The sequence below is a fragment of the Athene cunicularia genome (assembly GCF_003259725.1).
Source record: "Athene cunicularia isolate RWA chromosome 9 unlocalized genomic scaffold, athCun1 chr9_part1, whole genome shotgun sequence".
Taxonomy (NCBI): Eukaryota; Metazoa; Chordata; class Aves; order Strigiformes; family Strigidae; genus Athene; species Athene cunicularia.
This window is the reverse complement of record NW_020799110.1, coordinates 11750216-11770152: the sequence shown is the minus strand read 5'-3', so window position 1 is coordinate 11770152 and position 19937 is coordinate 11750216. Positions and strand designations below refer to the sequence as shown.

The window sequence follows — 19937 nt, the reverse complement described above, 5'->3', positions numbered from 1 at the left end:
CATCTAGGGGAGGGAGGGATGTCCACTCCAGTGCAAAACTGGAGATGCATGTGGAAGAACAGAGCTGGGCAGGAAGGGGAACTCGGTACCAAGATGTCTTGTCATGAGTTGAAGACGTACATGGACTCCGAGGAGAGAAAGGACTTTCTGCTGGAGTCTGGGTTCCTCTTGATGTCTGCATCTGAATCACAAACAGACAAGGTGGAGCAGATGGGGCAGAGCAGGGGGATACACTCACTTCAAACCGAAGTTTCACTGTAAAACTCATCAAGCTGTTTAAAAGCACGCGAACTACAGCATTGACTTCTACAAGTGGTACTGAGTAGCAAGGAGAGGTACAGTCTAATCAGTCACCTGTTGGAGTTACAGGGAAAGGACACGGTGGGATGCTGTGAAAACTGTGAGCTTGGGGCTTGGGGGAGACAAGTGGCTGCTGATACAGGTCATCCACCAAGTCCTAGCAGTGACAAGGCCTGAAACAGTACACACACAGAAGCTAAGAGGGCAGGACAGCAAGGTTAGCAAGAAGGTTTAGTAGGTCTCTACACGCAGTATAGATGCTGCAGGGGATTAGCAATGGGATGCAGAGCCCTTCTCTCTACCTGACCACAACCTGTAGGATCAGACAGTGGCCATGCCACAGCTTGTCAGTGACTGCACAGTGGGGCTGGCAGCCTAAGGCCAGCACACAGAGACATGTCAGCATCTGTGCATAGAGCGGGCCAGCAGCCACGGGGGCCAGCACTCTGCAGAGGCCACAGACGCATCTCCCAAGCAGGGAGGGGTCCAAGATACAGTACAGGACACTGTGGTCCTGCTCCCTCCAGCCCTCCATCAGCTCCACAACAGCTCGGGGCTGCCCCACATCCCTCCTCGGTGCCAGTCTCGGGTACCAGGCAGTACCCAGTGGTACCTTCATAACTTCATCTTTCTTTCAATCCAGCAGCTTAAATCCTGACAGGGAATTCATCTCAGTGGTGAAAGGACCCTGCGACAGGAGACTCTTCCAGCAGTACAAGGCAGGCAGAAACGCTGCTTCATTGCAGACAGAATCCCAGCAAAGGGAAGGAGGGCATGCAAGGGGAAAGTACTACAGGTCAGGACAGAAGAGAGGCCAGTGCCACAACCTTCAGCCCAGCAGGTCTCCTGTTTTGGACCTCTGGGAAACTCTAGGAATGGGGTCCACAGTGCCCACACAAGCCCCAAACACAGGCTTGCAGCTCCCCCTGACCCAGTGGCCCAGTGCCTGGCTAGAGGAGGCACAGCTCGGGGCCCCTGCTCCTCCACCCCAAGTAGGTCTGCTACACAGACCTGCACAGAGCCCATCTGATGCCAGTCAGCCACCAACTGCACACCAAGGCCAAAGGAATCACAGCCTGGCTGAGCAGAGTGCCACCCCTGAGCCCCTCCTAGGAAGAGTGGAGCCACCCTGGCAGCAAGGGGAGCAAGTCCCAGTCCTGCCCATAAATTTACAGACTCACGCTAGTGGAGTTCAGGATGGATGCTTGACCCTCCGTTTGACATCCATTGCTAGAAACAGGCACAGGAAAGCATCCTAATGCTAAGGAACCTGCGTATCTACAACATGCGAACAGAATTCTAGCTGCAGAAAACAGGGAATTCACGTACACATGGCCTCCCAACCATACAGGGTGCTGGCCAGACATACCTGCCATACTCTGGTGCCTTCAGCTCTGCACAGGAAGGTGCCGCATGGTCCTACACTACGATGAACATGAGCAAACAGCGGGGCACAAGCAGCACAGTGTGTTATGGGGAGGCAGAGCCGGCACACTCAGGCATTGGCATCGTCTCAGGGATGGCAAAGGGAGACAAATCTGACCTTAGGCTCCCATGGGGGCTAGCCCTGGGATCCTGACACCGCTTGCTTCCCAACTTTAACTGCAGACACTCCCCAAAAGCCTCATTAGCTGCCCAAAACACCTCTGCTGCCAGTTGTATCACCAGGTGACAGTCCCTAGGAGGCTCATGAACAGTCCCCAAACCCAAGGACGTCACCCCAGCCCCTATATGCCAGCTTTAGGCCAGGATAAGGCCTCCTGGAATAAACCCCTGGGCTGTAAACACAGGACATAGCAGGGCTGATGGGGAAGCTCTGAGCACCAGCATCTCAGGCAGGAGCAACATACTGGCACCAAACACCTGACAGGAGAGATCAGCAGCACCCCATGTAGGCTGTTCCCTTGCTAAAGCAAACAGGGAGCACATGAAGGTTATTTAAATGCAGCCAGCAGATTGGAAGGATTATCTACTAATACTGTAAACAATAAAAACACTAAGCAAGACCTGGCTGCATGTGATCCCGGTGCCCAGGGCCTCCAGTATGAACAAACTGCCTGTGCCCTGTCTGCTCTCACTACTTCTCCCTCCAGGACTTCCTTCTGGAAGGATTCTTCTCCAATTCAAGTCTGAACAGGATGGGAAGGGTTGGCCATGGTTCAGATCAGAGCTATGGCACACCAGCTCTGCCAAGTCAAGCAGGACAACACTCCCCAAGGCACCTGGGATGGAGACCTGGTCCCATACTGTAGAGGACTCTGCTCTCATCCAGCTCAGGCTCAGCCTTCAGCAGCTACAGAGACACAAAGCTGTGCCATCACCCTGCCAAGCCCTATCCCAGGCAAGACAGGTCTTCACCACAGCTGGCACGTTTGGCGTATCCGAAACACCGCAAGGCAAAATGTCCCAGGGGATGGAGCCCACAGCAGAGCTCCTCTGCCTCTGCTCCATCCTGCCATATCATGCTGCCATGGCTTTTCTTGCTAGCGGCTGGACCATACGTTTCACAGTTCCCAAATCAGGCAGATTTCTGAGAAGTGTGCACGTGCACACACACACACACACCTTGCACACACACGCACGCGTGCTGCAGGGGAGCACTGCAGGGTACTACCTGAGAACAAGGAAGCCATTGACACTGAGAGGCCGTTCTTGGACATTTGAATCAGGTTAGATCCATCGTTACCATCTGTATAACACGGTGATGACAAAACAGTTGACTTCAGTGCTTCAGCCAGAAAGGGCATAATACAAGAGCAGCACTCGCACGAGAGAAGCCTAGAACTGAATTCACACACCCCTCTATGGGCTTCAAAACTGAGCCCAAAATCTAGCCACTGGGGACTAAACGGAGGGCTTTGCTGTCAGCAGTCAAGAGACAAGAAGTTTATAGTTGGAGACTAGATTGCTCCATCTTCTTTTTAAAGTCAGCAAGACTGAGGTACTGCTGGATGAACAAGGCTCTGAAGGAAAGGGACACCCAGGGACCCAGACAGGTCTCCTGTGGGTGATAAGCTCAGCCACCCAAGCTGCCAGGAGCAGAGACTACAGGTATTACATACAGGTCAGGATGTGACCAGCACCCACCACTGCCACCCACGAGATAAGTGGTCAGAGCTACATCTCTGGGGTGGGGGAGAGCAAGATGGCAGCTCTCCCGCCTCTCTCTAGCTATGTGGACCAGCCAGTGAAATGGAAACCACCTATCAGCCAGAGGCACTGAATGCTAGAGGGTTTCAGAGGATTTCAAAGCAAAGTCATGCCACCACATAAGGGGAAACTGATTTCTCTGCTCATGCTCAGAATTCAGCCATTTGTTTGGGAAAAGCCATCCTGAAGGACAGAGGGACGCAGTCTTCTTCAGTGGGACGGTCCTCAACACAGCCACACCAAGAAGTCTGTCTATGGAAGAAACCAACCCAGCTATTCCCTCCTACCTCGGATCTCGTACTCTTCCACATCCTCTGCGGAGCCTGAGTCAGAGAGCCTCATGGAGCCGTGGGAGCTAAACTGGGAGCCACTGTCTGTCGCCACAAGACCTGAGAAAAATGCAACACAGCCAAGCCATCAGTGGAAGTGGTCTGAAAGGCCACTGACAGCTAAGGAAGAAGCTGATAGTCAGGTATGGCCAGGGTGAGGAGGGATGGAGGTCAAGGATGGAAAACACTATGGGTTCAAAATGAAATTACATTCCATAACTCAGTGCCAGCAGCACACAAGTGTTATCAGTGTACAGTATCAGCCCCATTATAGTTTTCAATAGCAGCAGATTTTCACAAATTGCTGCAGCACCTTAGTAGCAATATGATTGTTTCCAAAGAACAGGCAGGAAGGCCCAGTGCTATGACAGGCAACAGACAGAAACCCCGCATCGCACTAGCTGATGAGCCCAAAGCACATCACCCACTGTCTGAGCCCATCTCCTGGCAGGTAGGGAACAGGTGCCTTGCGCGGATCTGCTGGCGCCGAATGCGAATCTTTTGTTTAAGCTCCTGGATCTCCTTGTCGCTGTCTTCTTCCTCCTCCTCCTCCAGCTGCCGGCTCATCATGTTGCATTTCATCAGCTCAATGGCAGCTATCAGGGACTCTGAAATGCTGAAGTGGGCATTCTCCTGCAAGGCAAGAGCAAAAGCATTCAAGGCTGTACCATGGAGAATCTAGAAAGATTTGGTAAAATTTTGTTCCCCACCTGTGACAGGAACGAGATTATTCATGGAAGGTGGTAGAAAGTCCTTAATAGCTATTGATCCCATAGAACCTGACTCTTCTCTGAGGACCTAGAAACTTCTGGGACACCAGAATACTCCAAAACACAAGGGGCATCCTATGAAGAGGATGTGCAACACATTCACTCTGGGGAGTCAGCACATGTCCCTTAGCAGCCCTAACATGTTGCAAAGCTGCTGTGTATATGCTGAATTGGCAGATCCCGGCTGCCAGACACCACTGAGGAAGTCAAGTTGCACATAGCTCTGCAGCAGGAAATACTATGGGAACATCTTTCCCACAGAGGGAAGTATCACTGAACCTGCAGTAAGATACATTCTCCAACGCACACAGGCTGCTGCTGCCTCCCTCACCTTCTCCAGGTCTGCACAGCTGCCAAAGTCCTGCTCAGAGAGGTAGCTGATAAGGGACTGCCCTTCCGAGGGTCTTCTGAACATCCCTTCCCCTGAGCTCAGGTACTGTCCAGAGTCTAGAAAAGCAAGAGGCAAAGGTATGACAGAGGGACCTGCTGCTACACCCATGCTAACAAGCCCAGCCAGTGCCCAACCAGCATCTCACAATCAGGTGCTGGAGGCTGAGGCCGCTGCAGCGGATGGAAGAGTCTGACCAGGAGCGAGTGTCCCCACTGAAGGTGGCTGTACTCACCGTACTCCATGTAGAGGGAGTTTGGAGTGCTCAGTTCACTGCTCTGGGTGGAAGCAGAGACCGGCCCTGTCCCTCCGCTGGAATCACCATGGGACTCTGGAAGGGAAGATGACACCAGACACACATCAGTATCCAAGAGGCACCCAACCACTGCACAGGGTGAAATGAAAGGGGCTCAGCATCACACAGGCAGGCATAAATGGATGGAAAGCAAGGAGGGACGTCTTCCTCCTCCATGCCATAGCTGAGGGCAAGCCCAGGAGGGGACAAAACTTGAAGGTCACTTCAGGTAGGAGAGGAGAAGGGGAAAGGAGAAAAGCTCCTGAGAGTCATGGAGCAGTCAAGTCCCAAGTCTTCCTCTCTTTACCTCCTAACAGAGCTGGGGGACACAACAGACTCCAACAAGCACACCTGCCAGCCCCTCTTTCCTGCTGGAACATCTCTGAGGGAAGTCATCCCCCAGGTCAGAGTCAGGAAACAAGAGGAAACCCGAGCAATCAAGGGATCTGTGGGCCTCCCAGCCCTGCAAAGCAGGCTGGACAACAGCGGAAGGAGGCATCTGAAGGACATGCTCTTGCTCAGCTAGAAGGCAGCATTCCCCACACACAACCCCGAAGCCTGGGCTGAAACGCTCAAGGTGACCTACACATGTTGTGGGCAGGGCTCTGTCCCATGCATGCACTGTGGTGCAATCCCAGCCAGGCTGAGCCAGTGGGGACTGCCCAGAACTGGCCTGACTGGAGACCAACAACGGATGGTGCTCTACGGAGAGCCACGGCCCCAGGGAGCACGTGGACTGAGCAGCTGGGTGACAGAGGACTGCTGAAGGAGACTGAAAACACCCCGACTGGAGTAAGACAGGTGTGGACACAGGGCAGGTGCCAGCTGACATCCCAACATCCTGAGCACAACAGAGGGCCACCCCATCCTCTCAATCTCCTACTCCTCTTTGCTCCCTGCTTTGTGCCGTAACCCTGATATGACTGGAGGTTCCTGAGCCCACCAACACCAGCATCTCCCTGCCAGGACCGTGAAGCAGCAGCCACTAAGATGGGGCTTGCGACCAACCCACCCCACAGGCTGTGTGACAAGGGACACCCATCGGGGTGGGACGCTCTCACAGCTAACTGCTGCAGCCTGGCAGCAACCTGCTGGAAACCAGCATAGAAACCACTTCACAATCACCAGCTTGAGGTACAGAAGAGCCTACTGCTGAAGGGTAAAGTGAGGCAGTGCTTGGCATCCTCCGCTGGAGCTGGACACGTCTGCCTGAACACCCACTACCTCCATGGCGGAGCCTTCTCAGCACCCAGATGGGAGCTTGACAAACCCAATGCTGCTGTTCAATGGATGCAAAAGAAAACAGTCCATTTTTCTGAGCTGCTGATACTTTCTGCACGTGGGGCAAAGGGATGGCAGCACCCCAGCAGATCTGCTCAGGAGGAAATGTGCCCTGAGCCAAGAAGAGCACCTAGGAGTCCTGGCTGTGGGTGCAAGCACAGCTGGCTGAGACGTGGCTGAACTCAACCAACATCAAACCTCCCCATACCACAGATCCACTAATCTTGCATAAGCAAGCTCACGCCTGCTTAGCTACCAGCCCTTATTTGCTAGGTGAGAGATGAAACCTCTCCTGGCTCCTGAGGCAGCAGGGTGGAGGGAAGGGCAGGGGATGCAGCTCAGGGACTCAGTGGCCAGTGTTCTCCGACGCCATGCAGGGGAGCTGGGCACCTTCTGGGTCTGGTTCACTGCTTCCAAAAATTAAGCTGGGATCCTCAGTCAGGTTGCATGCATAAACGTGACCACGCTCCCAAGCGCCAGCTGGGACACAGGGAAGAAAGAATTTTTTTGTTTTCTAAATGGACACTAATGGGTTGATGGAAATCCTGAACTTGATGCAATGATCACTAATGAAGGGCTGTTATACTGGCTCCCAAACCTGCCACTGGATCTTCTATTATAATGGTGATATCCCTGAGGCCTCCTGGGCAGACAGAGGAGAAGGGCAGCATTAAGGGAGAGAAAAAGAGAGACAGACCAATTACTACTCATCAAGGACCTCCACTTCTCCCAAGAAGGCAGCACCGGTGGTGCAGACTCCCACAAACTGGTTGTCCCCTCACAGCCCACTCCCCCCACCATGCATTCACCCACTCAAGAGCACAGGAGGACCCAGCAGGTTACCAGTACGATGACATCCTACCAGTAGGATGAGCACAAGCCCCAGTCCAGTGCCCTGCCATGGCTCCATGCCCCAGCCAGGCAAGGCCAGTGGGGAAGCAGGACAGCTAATGCCACAGCATTGCTGCCATTTTCTAAGTTTTTGGTAAAAGCTGCCAATACCAATAACAGACCGTCCCAGAGCATTCTGGGAGGCAAAGTGTCAGCCCATCCCTCCAGTGCAGAGCAGGAAAACTAAGGGCAAAGGCCAGATTTCCCAACGGCTCGCCCACTGTTCCCCTTGCCAATCCAATCCATGGAATCAAAGAGGTGGCCAGCATCAGCCTCCCAGTGCCAGGGACTCCCACATTCCAAAGCCATCACAGAAAAGGTGCCCCATTACCATGCAATTTCCCCGAAGCCACATTGGTGTCGGAGTGAGAGCGCATATGGCTCTTTTTGAGGATGCCCTGCGGAGCTGATGACTGTCCCTCTGAGAAGCTGGACCGGCGCAACAGGCTCAGGCCCCTGCTTCCACCTCCACTTGCCCCCTGCTCCCCCAGTGATGAGACTGAGTCCAGCTTCTGGGAGCTGCTGGAGGAGAAGAGTTTGGAGCTACTGCTCTTGGTGCTGTTGGTGCTGGCACTGCTGCATGCCCGGCCCCGGCGCCCCAAGTTCCCGATGGCCAGGTACTCCGGCCCGTCATTAACATCACTCTGCGGATCTTCCTGACTCCCCATCCAAGTGTCCTCGCTCTGGCTGGTGGTGCTGGAGCTCATCTCGCTGCCTGGAGAGAAGGGGTCTTTGGGTGAGGTCATGTGGAAGCAGGTTACAGAGCCGGGTTGCTCCAGAGGGGACCTGCCCTCGCTGAAGGAGGAAGACCGGGTGGATAGGCAGTGCTCCTGGGGCTGGCTGGTGCTGGAGCTAACAGAGGAGCTCGCTGGTCTCCTGTCTGGACAGAGGCAGAAGCAGGATGTCACACACTCTGGCACAAACAGACCACCCTACGGCAGTAAGTTTGTGGGTTCACACCAGCATGCCCACCAGCACGAGCAAAGGCCAAGGATCTCCATCTCCCTCCCACCATGGGCAGATATCCTTCTTGTACCCATCCATACAAAGAATCCAGAGCAGAAAAAAAGGCAAAGTCTTTTCTGGGTCTATCCTGAGCTTCCTAGCCCACCTTTGTTACCTGAGAGGCCAGAGGAGGCTGGATGGTGGAGGCCAGAGAAGGACCCAAAGCACCGCTGCTGTGTGCAGCCTGCAGCCGGGACGTACGGGGTCGCAGGGAGGGCAGTCAGGCTCTGACTCTTGGTCACTGGAGGTGGACCATCACTCTTCCTCATAAGCTGAGGAGAAGTGGTATAATTAATAAATCAGCATTTACGGGGCTACACATCAAAGGAGCAGCAACGGAAAGGAATCGATCTGAGAGGGCTTGGTCACCAGCCAGCAAAGGATGCAGCAGCCCTGGGGGCAGGAGGATGGGGAGGGAAAAACGTAGCAGTACAGAAGGGAAACAGCTCTTTGTTCACAGTTACACAGCAGGCTCCCGTCGGGAAATTACCAGGCTCTCAGTGAAATGATCCAGGCAGCCCAGCGCCCCAGGCAGACGGCTCTCGTGTCCTTCACTGTCGTGGTCACACATCTCTCTTGTGCCAGCAGAAGGGCCTGACACGCACAGGGATGGCAGTGACGTACCAGCCAGCTGAAAGAACACAGCCCTCATTTAATGAAGCCTCATTAATTGCTCTTCTCTGGGGAGCTCTGTGCAAAGAAAGCGCCCACTGTTCCCCACCTCTGGGGAGGGAGCAGCTGGCACAGGGCTGCACAAGGGGGTCACTGGCGTCACCAGCAGGAGTGGGGACCCAGGTGTCCTGGGGTGCTGCTCATTCCCTCTGAGGGTGGCTGTCCCTCATGACCAGGCAGCTCTGCTTGCTGGCCCTGAAGCTTGGGACTGTTGGAGAGAGCTTTAGAGGTGCCTCTTACAACAAACTGGTCCTCAGGTCTCCACACTCAAATCCTCGATGCCAGCCAAAAGCAAGGTACCTCACTACAGGCTCCACAGAGACATGTCCCCCACCACAAGCCCTGCCAGGCTCGCACAGGCAGCACAGGGACCAGTTCATGGCTATCCCCCCCTTAGAGCTCCTTTTGCTACTTCCAAGTCCAACCCCTTGTCCAAGAGCTCTGTGTGCCCTGAACGAGAACTTGCACAAGCAGTCACAGCCAGCCAGTGTCTGGGGAGAGCCAGATGGAAATGCCAGGATCTCAACTCACCATGGAGGTGTCGATCTGAGCCAGAAGCCTGGGGTTGTTCTGCTCAACAGCCTCCAGGCACTGCAGCATGGCCGTGACATGGGCATCACTGAGCAGGAAGGCAGTGTCTGGGGAGAGAAAACTGCTGCTTGGGGTGGGTCCCTCTCATCTGTGTGGTTTGACAGCACTGGCTGCTCTCACCTCTTCTGCTGTCCCACTCACTCCCACACAGCTTGGAAATGCCACCAGCTAGATATTTTCCTAATAAGGAAAAGGTCCCTTTCTCTTTACCTGCGTAGAATTTCCTGATGTACTGCCGGTTCCCCAGGAGTGGTCTCAGCTGCGCTGACAGGCAGTGGCACTGCAGGCTGTGCTGCAGCCACAGCTGCGCGATGGCCTGGTCCCCTAGGCCCTCCGGGTCAGGCTGGCCGCTCTCCTGGAGGCTGATGAACTGGAAAGGATGCCAGGGACATGTCAAGGCACATACAGGCAAGTAGGGGAGCAGGGGCTGTTACACCACACAGCTTTGGTCCCTCTGATAACGGCAACTTTCCAGTGCAGGAACAAGGACACATCCCAGCAGCTCCCCAGTCACCAAGGAAGCTAAAGTGCCAGGGAGGAACAACACTTCAAAGGTCAGACAGCGACCAAAGTCCGCCGACAGCCACCAGCACTATGAATTTCTCTTGCATGCTCTCCTATTCATCTGCCACACCCCTGACCTGGAAGGACCCCCCAGTCCCAAATCCAAACCAACCCTGGGGGTGACGGTCATGTTCTTGCCGACACATTAACTGGGGAAGGTTACAGCAACGCCTGAGCAGCTGCAGTCTGAAGAGCTAGACTGGAGTCACACCCCACGTCCCCCCAGCAGCAGGCTGGGCACAGGGACCACCAGTGCTCAGCCCCTTGCACCCATGGGGACCACAGATGTCAGCACGGGGCAGCCGAGGACCAGGAGCACCCCTGTGTGCCAGCGGTCAGCACAAGCCAGCAACAGGAGAATCAAATGCATCGTCAAGGCACAACCCAGAAAAGGGACAGCCCAGGCTTTCAGAGATTTGCACAGATGCATGAATCACCCCTGCAGACACACAAGCACTGCTTGTGCCGGTTCCCTTGGTGATGCCCACTGCACCCAGCCGAGCTGAGCTGGATACTGGCCTGGGAGAAATAAACAGCCAATTGTCTCAGCCCAAGCCACGACGAGTTCCCAGGATGTCGCTTGTGTATAAACACGCGTCTGCTTCAGCCTCCACAAGCCATGGAGCTGCTTTACCCACAGCAGGCCAACAGCCAAGGCACTGCTATCCCACCGGTGAGGATCACAGCCCAGCTGTCCTCTCCCCTCCCTGCTGGGCACACAAGGCCACCCCAAGAACCCACCTTCTCCAGGTGATGAGCAGAGCCAGGACTCAGCCAGCGAATGTCCTTCACAAACTGCCAGTAATCCTTCTGCCTGCAGCACACCTGCCCGGGACAGGGGCAGTTAAGATACCACCACTCACGTCCCAGTTAAATGACAACATCCCACATTAGCCCCATGCTACCATGACTGAAGAGCCCCTAACCCTGGCAAAGTGGGCCAGAAAATAAGACAGATGAAGAGCAGCACTGCTCTACAAAAGAGAAACAATGCAAGTGTATAACACAGTTTTGTAGATCAAGGGATCAAGTCAAAAAACACTAGCTTGATATAGATGTTTCCTGCCCCTCCCATGGTGACCTCTCAGTTGTGGTCAGCCCACAAATGACCAGACAACAGACCCCTCAAGCTTTCCACCAGGTAAGACTGCAGTCCCTCACACCATGGAGACGGGAGAGGTCTTGGGCCAGGGACAAGATATGGCACTGAAGGGCTCACATCCCTGCTGAAGTACGATAAGGATCTTAAAGGCCAACCACAGGTCTGACAAGTTCAAGGCTGACCAAGTTCCCACATTACCATTCCCCTTCCTGCCGGAGCAGGACCTGGAGGAAAGTCCTGATGCCTCAGCATTGCAGAGTCAGACCTCAGTGAGGGGACATGAAGGGCAATGTGGAAACACATCCCAGCAAAAACAGCAACCATTGCTGCCTTGCGATGCAAGCCACCACCAAGGACACCAGCACGGCCGAGCACCCCAGGTGAGAAATCTGGCATTGCATTTCTACCAGCTGCTGTGTTTGCCTCAGCTTTATTCAGACAACGAGTTGTTCTGTTCTTAGTTATTCTTCCCATTAAAGAGGAACTGCAGTAGCATTGCTGTTTCCCTCACCACTCTATCGGGTGTAAACATAGCCCCAAAATGTGTCTCTTCACCAAAAAGCTGATTTTTTTTTCTCCTCCATCTCTATTTCCTCTTTCACAAGTGTCAGAGGAATGGGTTCTGTTTTGTGGTTTATTTGTTGGGGGGGTGTGGGTTGGTTTGGTTTTTTAAGACTAGAGAACTAACATGGCAATTTTAGTCCTCTAGAATGAATTGGTGTTTTCTAGACAAATAAATAAAATTCACTTAAAAGTTTAAAAACCTCTTACCCTGGTTCTCTTAACATGTACATAGGGGTTTTTTCACCTTTTTAAAATTTACTCCCACTTGTAGGAAAAAAGTTGGTAAGAAAATAATAAGTAAAAGGAATTGTTGCACTGGAGCAACTATGAAAAAACTGCTGTTAGGAAGCTGTATTTTTACAGGCCTCCCTTTGCAGCTCTTATAGCTTGACTGGTGTCACACGTGCCCAAGCAGGGGAGACATTTCTAAGAAAAACAGTTGCCTTCACCTACAGTAAAAGCATTGAGGAAGGCAACACACCGTCCTGCTTTGCAGGTCTGGCATGAACTGTTACCCACAGACAGACAAGTATAAATCATTTAAATCTCACTTCCAGAAGCCTATTAATAGCACATCTATCAGAAGGGAGCACTGCACTCCTCACATGTAAAAGGTAGCTCCTCTCTCTGCACATCTCCCAAATAAGTTCCCATGCCACTGGGGACTAACGGGAACAGAGCAGCACTGTAATGAGTGTTGACTGCAAACAATAAATCCAGGGAGAAAAACACCCTGCTGGGACAATCTGCCAGCCTGGCTCTTCCTGGAGGTTTATTAGCTCAAGTGCAGCATCGCATAGGTGTGGTTTTCCTGCTCCTGGACCCAGCTGGCCCATGCAAGCTGCCTGGGGCTCCTCTGCATCACTCTCTTCTCCTGGGTGGCAGAGCTGCTGACGGGAAGCCTGCCCCAGGCATGCCCTGAAGACTTGCTTCAACTTTTTATTGTAAATTAATTGTGCTGGTAATTGCAAGCAGAAGGGGAGACCTTCAGGCCTCTGCACACAAGTGGGAAAGAGAAATTCTTCCAGGCAGCCATTGAAGGGGGAATGGCTGGGTGAGCAACTGCAAGGCACGACGAGAGCCTGGAAAGAGAGATCCCATTCACACAGAGCATGGACTTGGCTGCCAGCTCCTGTTATTAACACAGCTAACCAGAAACAGTAAAGATGCGAGGTTTCTCTTGCCAGACCTCACTGGGGAGTTGTCCAAGTGCAGACGATACAGGGCTGACTCATTGCAAACGCAACTTTATCGCTTGGCTGCAGCAGGAAAAAAGGAGAGAGCAGCTGGCCTCAGCGTGGGGGGCACAGGTACTTCGAAAAAACATATCAAAGGTGGATGAGATAAAATGAACACACATCCAGGTTCCCCTGACAACCACAGCATTTGCCCGGCAAGTCCCTGCTTCGATCATTTCCCACACCGCTACAAGCGTGGTACCCACTTGGTGCCACGAGCACTGAAGTGAGCTGCAGCAGACTGGACTGTCCCACCTGCTCATGACAGGCACCGAAGCTGCTACAGACAGGCAGCAGTGCTGGCAGGACAGGACCCTACCTTGTCGTGGATGAGCCCGTGGTAGAGAATGCTGTGCATGTCTCTGCAGAGCCGTTCCAAGCCGCCATACTTGGACCAGACATTCGGGTTGCTGGTGGACACCAACCCTTCCACTGTGGTCTTCAGGTTGCCTAGCAGCTTCCAGTGCTCCTTCCTGCAGAGGAAGACAAGAAGTTCCATCCGATACACAGCAAAAGGAGCTTCACAACACGAACATGGCATTGCACTCTCTCCAAGGAGAATCTGGTCAGGCTTTGGTGGTCCAGAAACTAGCAAGGGTGAGCTAAAGGACTTTACACCTCCCTGTGGTCTCCCATGGGTGGCTTGTGGAAAAGAGGCCATATCGTAATGATTCTTGTGATGACTGGTAGCCACCACTGATGTGGTCTCAGGAGACAGCCACAACAAAGACTGACAGCTCCTGCAACATACCACTTGTTCAGTATGGGCCAACAAAGCTGGGGGACATCCTGCCAGCCAGCCCCTTGCTTGCTTCACTCGCATGCTCTACCAGAGACTGCTCAGAGCAGCAGCCTGTCAGGAGTACAGCAGCTGTAAGGCAACGGCATGACGTCCACCACATCTAGCAGACACTGGCCACACTGCACCTGCATTTACAGAGAGCAGCACTCCCCAAGCAATGCACACTGCCTTGAGCACTCCAGTGCCATCAGGATGCAGAGGTGCTCCACTCCAAGGCTGGTAACTCTTCATCTGCATCTCCATCCTTACAGCTGCTCTCTGGCCCTGAGCTGCTGTAGGTGCAAGTTAACTTTCTTGCAAAAGCATTCATCGTGTTATGGACAGAGATTAGCAAACTGCAGATGTATTCTAGAGCTCATACAGCATTTCTCATCAGTATCATTCCCCTCGGCTACCCTGCATATGGCAAGAAATCACCATTATCTGCCATAAAGCAGGAGTAATGGTGCAGAGAGGTAACATCATTTGCCTATGCAAAAGCAACTTTGGGGAAGGAAGCTTTGGATGACTGAGGTCCCCACTCAAGCCACTTGACAGTGTTGCCAGAGGAACAGCAACTGTCAGAAACATGTATTCACATAGGAGCCACTCTCTCAGAGGCAGTATGTATGTTGAAAGGTATATGACATAAAAAAATATGCCTCTGCAGGGTCTGTAACAAAAGCACCGAAGGTGACAGCTTAGAATGAAAGTCCAACCTTTCAATTGTCAAGAAACAAGCCACAGTGTTTAAGATGTTAATTTTTCCCACTGTCAAAACTAAACAGGATTTCCAAAGCAAAAGGGAAAAAAAAGGAAAATAAATTTAAAATAAGTAACATTATTTAACACTGCTCCCATTTTCATCCTTTGTGGATGAAAGTATGGGCCACACACTTCTGCAGCACAGAGAAGGACACTAAAACCCAACAAAATCCTGGCATTTAAAACCAAGCTTTTCTCACCAAAATTCTCTTTTTTTGCTGTTGCCAAACTGATTAAATGAACAAGCAGATCATCAAACATTGGCTCTTCCTCAAGATCCCATCCACTCCCTTTGCAAGGTCTCCCCGGAGAAACCTCCTCACTTTCAGTGCCCACTTAAGCTTAAACCATGCAGAAGCCAATCCATCCCACCAGCGAAGCCTGTCACCCTGACAGCACAGGAGCTCTAAAACAGAGCTACAATGCATATGGAAGTATGCATACGTTTATGAGGTACTTAGACTAAAAAGCACTGTCAGGACTTTATCTCAGGAGATACTGAAGAAGAAAGCACAGATATGAATGAATCAAAGGCAGCTTCCTGAAGGAGGTCTAACTTGGGGAGACAGAGAAAACTGATCCAGCTCTTCTGAATTTATGGGCTTTTCCCATCCCTATCCTGAAGGATGCAGATGCTCTTTGACCGGGGGGACTGGCAATGCCACTCCCTGGTCAAAGGGCATCTGCAGCCACTGAGCTCAAAACTTCACCAGCTCCTCCCCAAAATATTTCTAACATTCAGAGTTAGGAAATACAAGTGAAAGCTCAGCCACGACATTGATCTTACAAGTCAGTGAATCAGGGGAACTCCCTTCTGTGTTATTTCATGCTATAAAAAGCAGGCAATGCACATAAGGACAAGGATGCGGGGGTAGGACACGCAGAGCTGTGCCTTTCCAAACGAACAGTCTCAATAAAGAAGTTGTGCATCTCCCCAGAGGTAAGAAACCAGGATCCCACAGACTGGAGTCACAGCTCCATCCTAGCACAGGAAAACTAAGGTTAAGCAATCCTCAAACAAAATAACCTCAAAATGTTAAAACACTGAACTCAGAAGCACATAGGAAATAAGTAGCACAATGAAAGCAACCTTGGAGAGGTGATGCAGAAGGTACCCAAAGTGAATTAAATCCCTGTAAGACAGTAAGGACCCCACGGGACTTGTTGGCCCAAAGCAGTTCACAAGTTGGATGCACAAGACCCTAATGATAGCCAAAACTGAGCTGTTTCTGGGCTGGAACATGGTGCATGCTGAAAAGCACAGTCACAACGTTGAAGAAATGAAACCCATATAGTTGGCTGCAGGTGGCAGGGAAATCAAGCGAGCGTAGCTAACCTCATTTCAGCTTTGACCAGACTTGTGGGTTAACCCTGAATTAGCAGCAGGGTTTGCTCCCCTCTCATTGACAAAGCCTGAGCTTGGGCTACCAGGAGGGATGGAGAAAGCTCAGCTGCCCTCAAGTTCCCCATTTCAGCAGGTGTTCAGAGCAATATTAAGAAATCTGTTTTGTTTTCCCTGAATAAAGAGAATTCCCCTTTGCTAGTGCTAAAGAAAGTCTGACATGGGGTAAAACCAATTCATATTACATTATTAAAACACCCCGACTTGCAGGAAAGGCAAAGTGAGCCACACACCCCAGACTGGTCACAGTACAGAAGCAGAGCTTCCCCTGCAAGAACCACATGTGTACCTGCTCTCCTGCTCTAGCAGAGCCTGGTTCCCCCAGCCAGAAGGGCTGAGGGTGTTTGCAGGGGCCATCACTGGTGGAGCACCAGTGAGACCTCAGCCATATCTCTCTCCTTCCTTAAAGACAACCTCTGATTCAACCTCCAATTTTAACTACCAGTTCCATAAACCCAGTGCTGGGTCTCCTTGTTTCACCATCACAAACTCCACAAACTGTATCTTCAAGCACAGCAACATCAAACCACCACCAGGAACTGTCCAAAATGTAACTGAATCTTTGCACTGGAGTGATAAAAGGCAGAATCTGGCCTTGGAGCAAGAAATGGCTTAATACTGCTTCTGATGACGACAGGGAAATGCTGCTTGCTCACCCAGGGCTCTCTCAGCCCCTCCATGCCAGCAAGGGTAGGAACTTCTCTTGGTCCAAGTCAGCAAAAATGACTCACAGCAGAGGCAGGGAGCCGTGGTGCTGACTCAGGTGAACTCATTAATTTAAAATAAAGCCAAACCCTAGTTACTTTCCAAAACAGAAATACAGAGGTAGCTAGCATTCAAAAAAAAAAAAAAAAACAAACAAACCCAAACTGCTTATTTTTCTTGCAAACAACATCTGCTGTGTGTCTCCCTGTGCTCTGCAAGAGGCACCTAGCAATGGTTGCTCAAACCCTGTCCTCTACCTGGGGGAGTCTCTTGATCCTTCTTAGCACACTAAAGAGGTCAGGCTGAGGATGCTGTGGTCATGGAGGGACTACTGTCAGATCTCCAAGGTCATACTGGCTGTCAGTTCCTCCTGCAGCTCCTGAAGGTGTCGCGTAACTTGCTGCTGCGCACAGCCTGCTCCTGCCTCGCCATCCCTGAGTCTCCCAGACAACCACCAGCCCCTTCCCTGGGCTCCCCCGCCTGCTCCTCCCGCAGGCTCGGCACTGCTGGGAAAAGGGATTAAAACAAAAGCAGGCTTCGTGCAGTTCATCTGCAGCCATGGGGAGTGGCTGACAAGGCAGAGGAAACCAGAAGAGCTCTGCCACCCCAGCAGGCCAGCCCTGCAGTGCCTGGGCAGGGCTGACTTGCACCGGTACTAGAATCTTACACTGGTGTAAAACCGGGGGCACAGCCACAAAATGCTCCCCCAGCAAACACAGCCCAGAGCTGCTGCTTGCTGGAACACTCCTGCTCTGCACTGGCAAAGGATGAGGGAAGGAAATAGGGATTAAAGGTGGGTTTTTTAGCCTTCTCCCAGCATGGCAGAGTTTTACTTGCTCATCCTGGTGAAGCCTCCTGCAAGCAGATGAATGCAACCTGTGGACCCAGGATACTGTCCATCAGGCTTCAATCTGCACAGGACCTGCCTGCGACAAGCACGCAAGCAGCCAGCGACAGGCAAGAGCAGACCCCACAGCAGCCCACCTCCTGGGACCAGCCACTCACCTTCCATCACTCCCAGCACAGGTTCCCCTTAGGGAGCCTCTCCTCTGGCCCTGCTGTCCCTGGGGGCCTCACCAGTGACAGAGTTGAAGGCGGCAGCTCTTCACCAACCTGCCTGGCTGACCAACAGCCCTTCTGCTCCCCCTGGGACTGCCGTGTCCTCCACACCACCCACCCTCCTCTCCAAGGCACTGAGAGCCCTGCTCTCCATCCAGCAGAATAACAGCATCAACCTTCCTGCCGTGCCTTGATGGACATCGGCGTTACAGCCCCTACTCCCCGAGGCATTTCAGATCTGCTGCTTAGGAGGAGAGACAGCAAAACCCAGCAGGAGACTGGCATTTTCCTCTCCTGCACTGGCAGAACTGCAGCAAAATAACTTTTGCTTCTGCATTTCCCATGACCTATGGGAAGATGGATTCAGTGACCTCTATCCTATCGCTATCGGTCATGACCACAATCTATAGTGAAATGAGACCCCACTGGGAATTAAAATGCTAAACCACCTGCACAAAGGATAACAAGGCTGTGCAAGACCCATGCCAGGATCTTCCTCAGTGACTGAGTGACAGTCAGGAGAACGAGCAGGCCCCCTCGTGTGCCAGCACTGGAAGGGATGATGCCCTCCTCATCCCTGGGAGAGTGCTGCGGGTGGCAATACGTCAGCCCTATTAGTCACACGATGGTACATTTTGGTAGTGCAGGACTTGTACTTGCAAAGGCAAGAAAATGCACAAAGATGCTTCTGGAAAAAAAAAAAAAAAGAATGCAGTTAATTCTTTTCACCTTTCTGAATCTGCTGGGCCTGAAAGCATTAGCTAAAGAGGGAGAAGAGCTCAAACTGTGGAAATCAAAAGGCACCCCAGACCTGCACTATAGCTTTAAAAGCACCAGTAGCATTTTCCCGGCTGATACTGCTAGCAGGAACAGAGCAGCTAGCTGAGCCCCTCAGATAAGGAATGTTTCTCTCCCATATCAAGTTTCAGCTGCTCCCTCCTCTCCAGCCAACACTCCCATTTCCATCCAACACTCACCGTGCATTTGTGAGCACCAGGGCAAAACCAAAGAACAAAGCAAAGACTGAAGACATGCAAAAACCTGAATTAAATAGGACTCATCATCAAAACACCTCCAGGGAACCACCTCTGATGCTTTTATAAATGCCAACAAGAAAAACCATGCCTACAGTATAAACGAAGACCATGCAGGTGAATCTGCCACAGCAGGGCCATTCTCACCACCAGCCACGTGCAGACACAAGGCCTCGCCTTCAGAAATAAAGAGAAGCTGAAGATTTTTCAGCACCTACAAGGGGCGATGCAGCCAACTGCCAGGAGGGTAAGAAGACGAGATCCAAAAGCAGTGAGCTGTGGGGCCACCAGAATGGCGACAGGGCAGGATGGTTTCGTCCCTAAGCACGAGGCTGTAGAGGAGAGGCCATGGAGAGTGGCTGTGTCCACCACAGCCGGACAGAGCACCGGGTACGGAGGGCATGTGTATGTGGCTATCACTCCTTTCCAGTGGCCAAGACGCTTGCCTGGGGCAGGGAGCTGAGCGATGCACTGGCCACGGGTGGGTGATGGTGGCCACAGGCTCCTCTAACAGCCCAGCCCACTCTGTGCTGCCTCCCCACGAGGGACTCAACCCGGGGCAGTCGGCAGGTTCCACAAGCACCGATCCCCACCTGGCACGGGGGGGGTTGCTTCCTTCCAGATCACCCCCGCGTACCCCCACACCTGTGTCCTGGTGCTGGGGGTGCACATGCACTCCCGCACACCCCCACGCAGGACATGAGCTCCCCAAGGGCGCCCTGGACACCCCCACGCATCCCTCGCAATCCCCAGGCGCCAAGCGCACACTCACCCGTGTTCTCGCACGCGCATCCCGCGCTCGCTGCCGTGTCCTAGAGAACCTGCACACACGCCCCGTCACCCCACGCGTGCGCCCCCCGCGCACACACCAGACCCTGCCCCCACGCGTGCCTCACCCCCCGCGCCAGCACACACACAGACACACACGCCCTCAGTGTCACGCCTCCCACGGATGCCCACGCAGGGCCTGTCCCCCGGTACGCTCACACCTCCCCAGCGTGTCCTGCCCCCACACACGCACCCACCGGCGTGTCACGCACACGTGTCGCAC

The 19937-nt window shown here is 52.8% G+C and overlaps 1 protein-coding gene across 4 annotated transcripts in view; it reads right to left on the bottom strand.

Moving 5' to 3' along the window:
• RUBCN (RUN and cysteine rich domain containing beclin 1 interacting protein) overlaps positions 1–13613 on the bottom strand; it is a 19497-nt gene extending 5884 nt beyond the window's left edge. Inside the window, exons 1-14 of one of the 4 annotated variants that reach the window (XM_026854713.1) lie at positions 13460–13613; positions 10978–11061; positions 9883–10042; positions 9613–9719; positions 8900–9040; positions 8525–8681; positions 7736–8284; positions 7112–7156; positions 5173–5268; positions 4881–4996; positions 4208–4412; positions 3738–3839; positions 2915–2989; positions 121–181 (exon numbers count right to left, since the gene is read on the bottom strand). In XM_026854713.1, the coding sequence (XP_026710514.1) occupies positions 121–181; positions 2915–2989; positions 3738–3839; positions 4208–4412; positions 4881–4996; positions 5173–5268; positions 7112–7156; positions 7736–8284; positions 8525–8681; positions 8900–9040; positions 9613–9719; positions 9883–10042; positions 10978–11061; positions 13460–13498 (1937 nt within the window). In that variant the 5' untranslated portion in view covers positions 13499–13613. The remainder of the gene's footprint in view (positions 1–120; positions 182–2914; positions 2990–3737; positions 3840–4207; positions 4413–4880; positions 4997–5172; positions 5269–7111; positions 7157–7735; positions 8285–8524; positions 8682–8899; positions 9041–9612; positions 9720–9882; positions 10043–10977; positions 11062–13459) is intronic. The other 3 variants (XM_026854714.1, XM_026854711.1, XM_026854712.1) reach the window with 3 other exon arrangements.
• Between the last annotated feature and the right edge of the window lie 6324 nt (positions 13614–19937).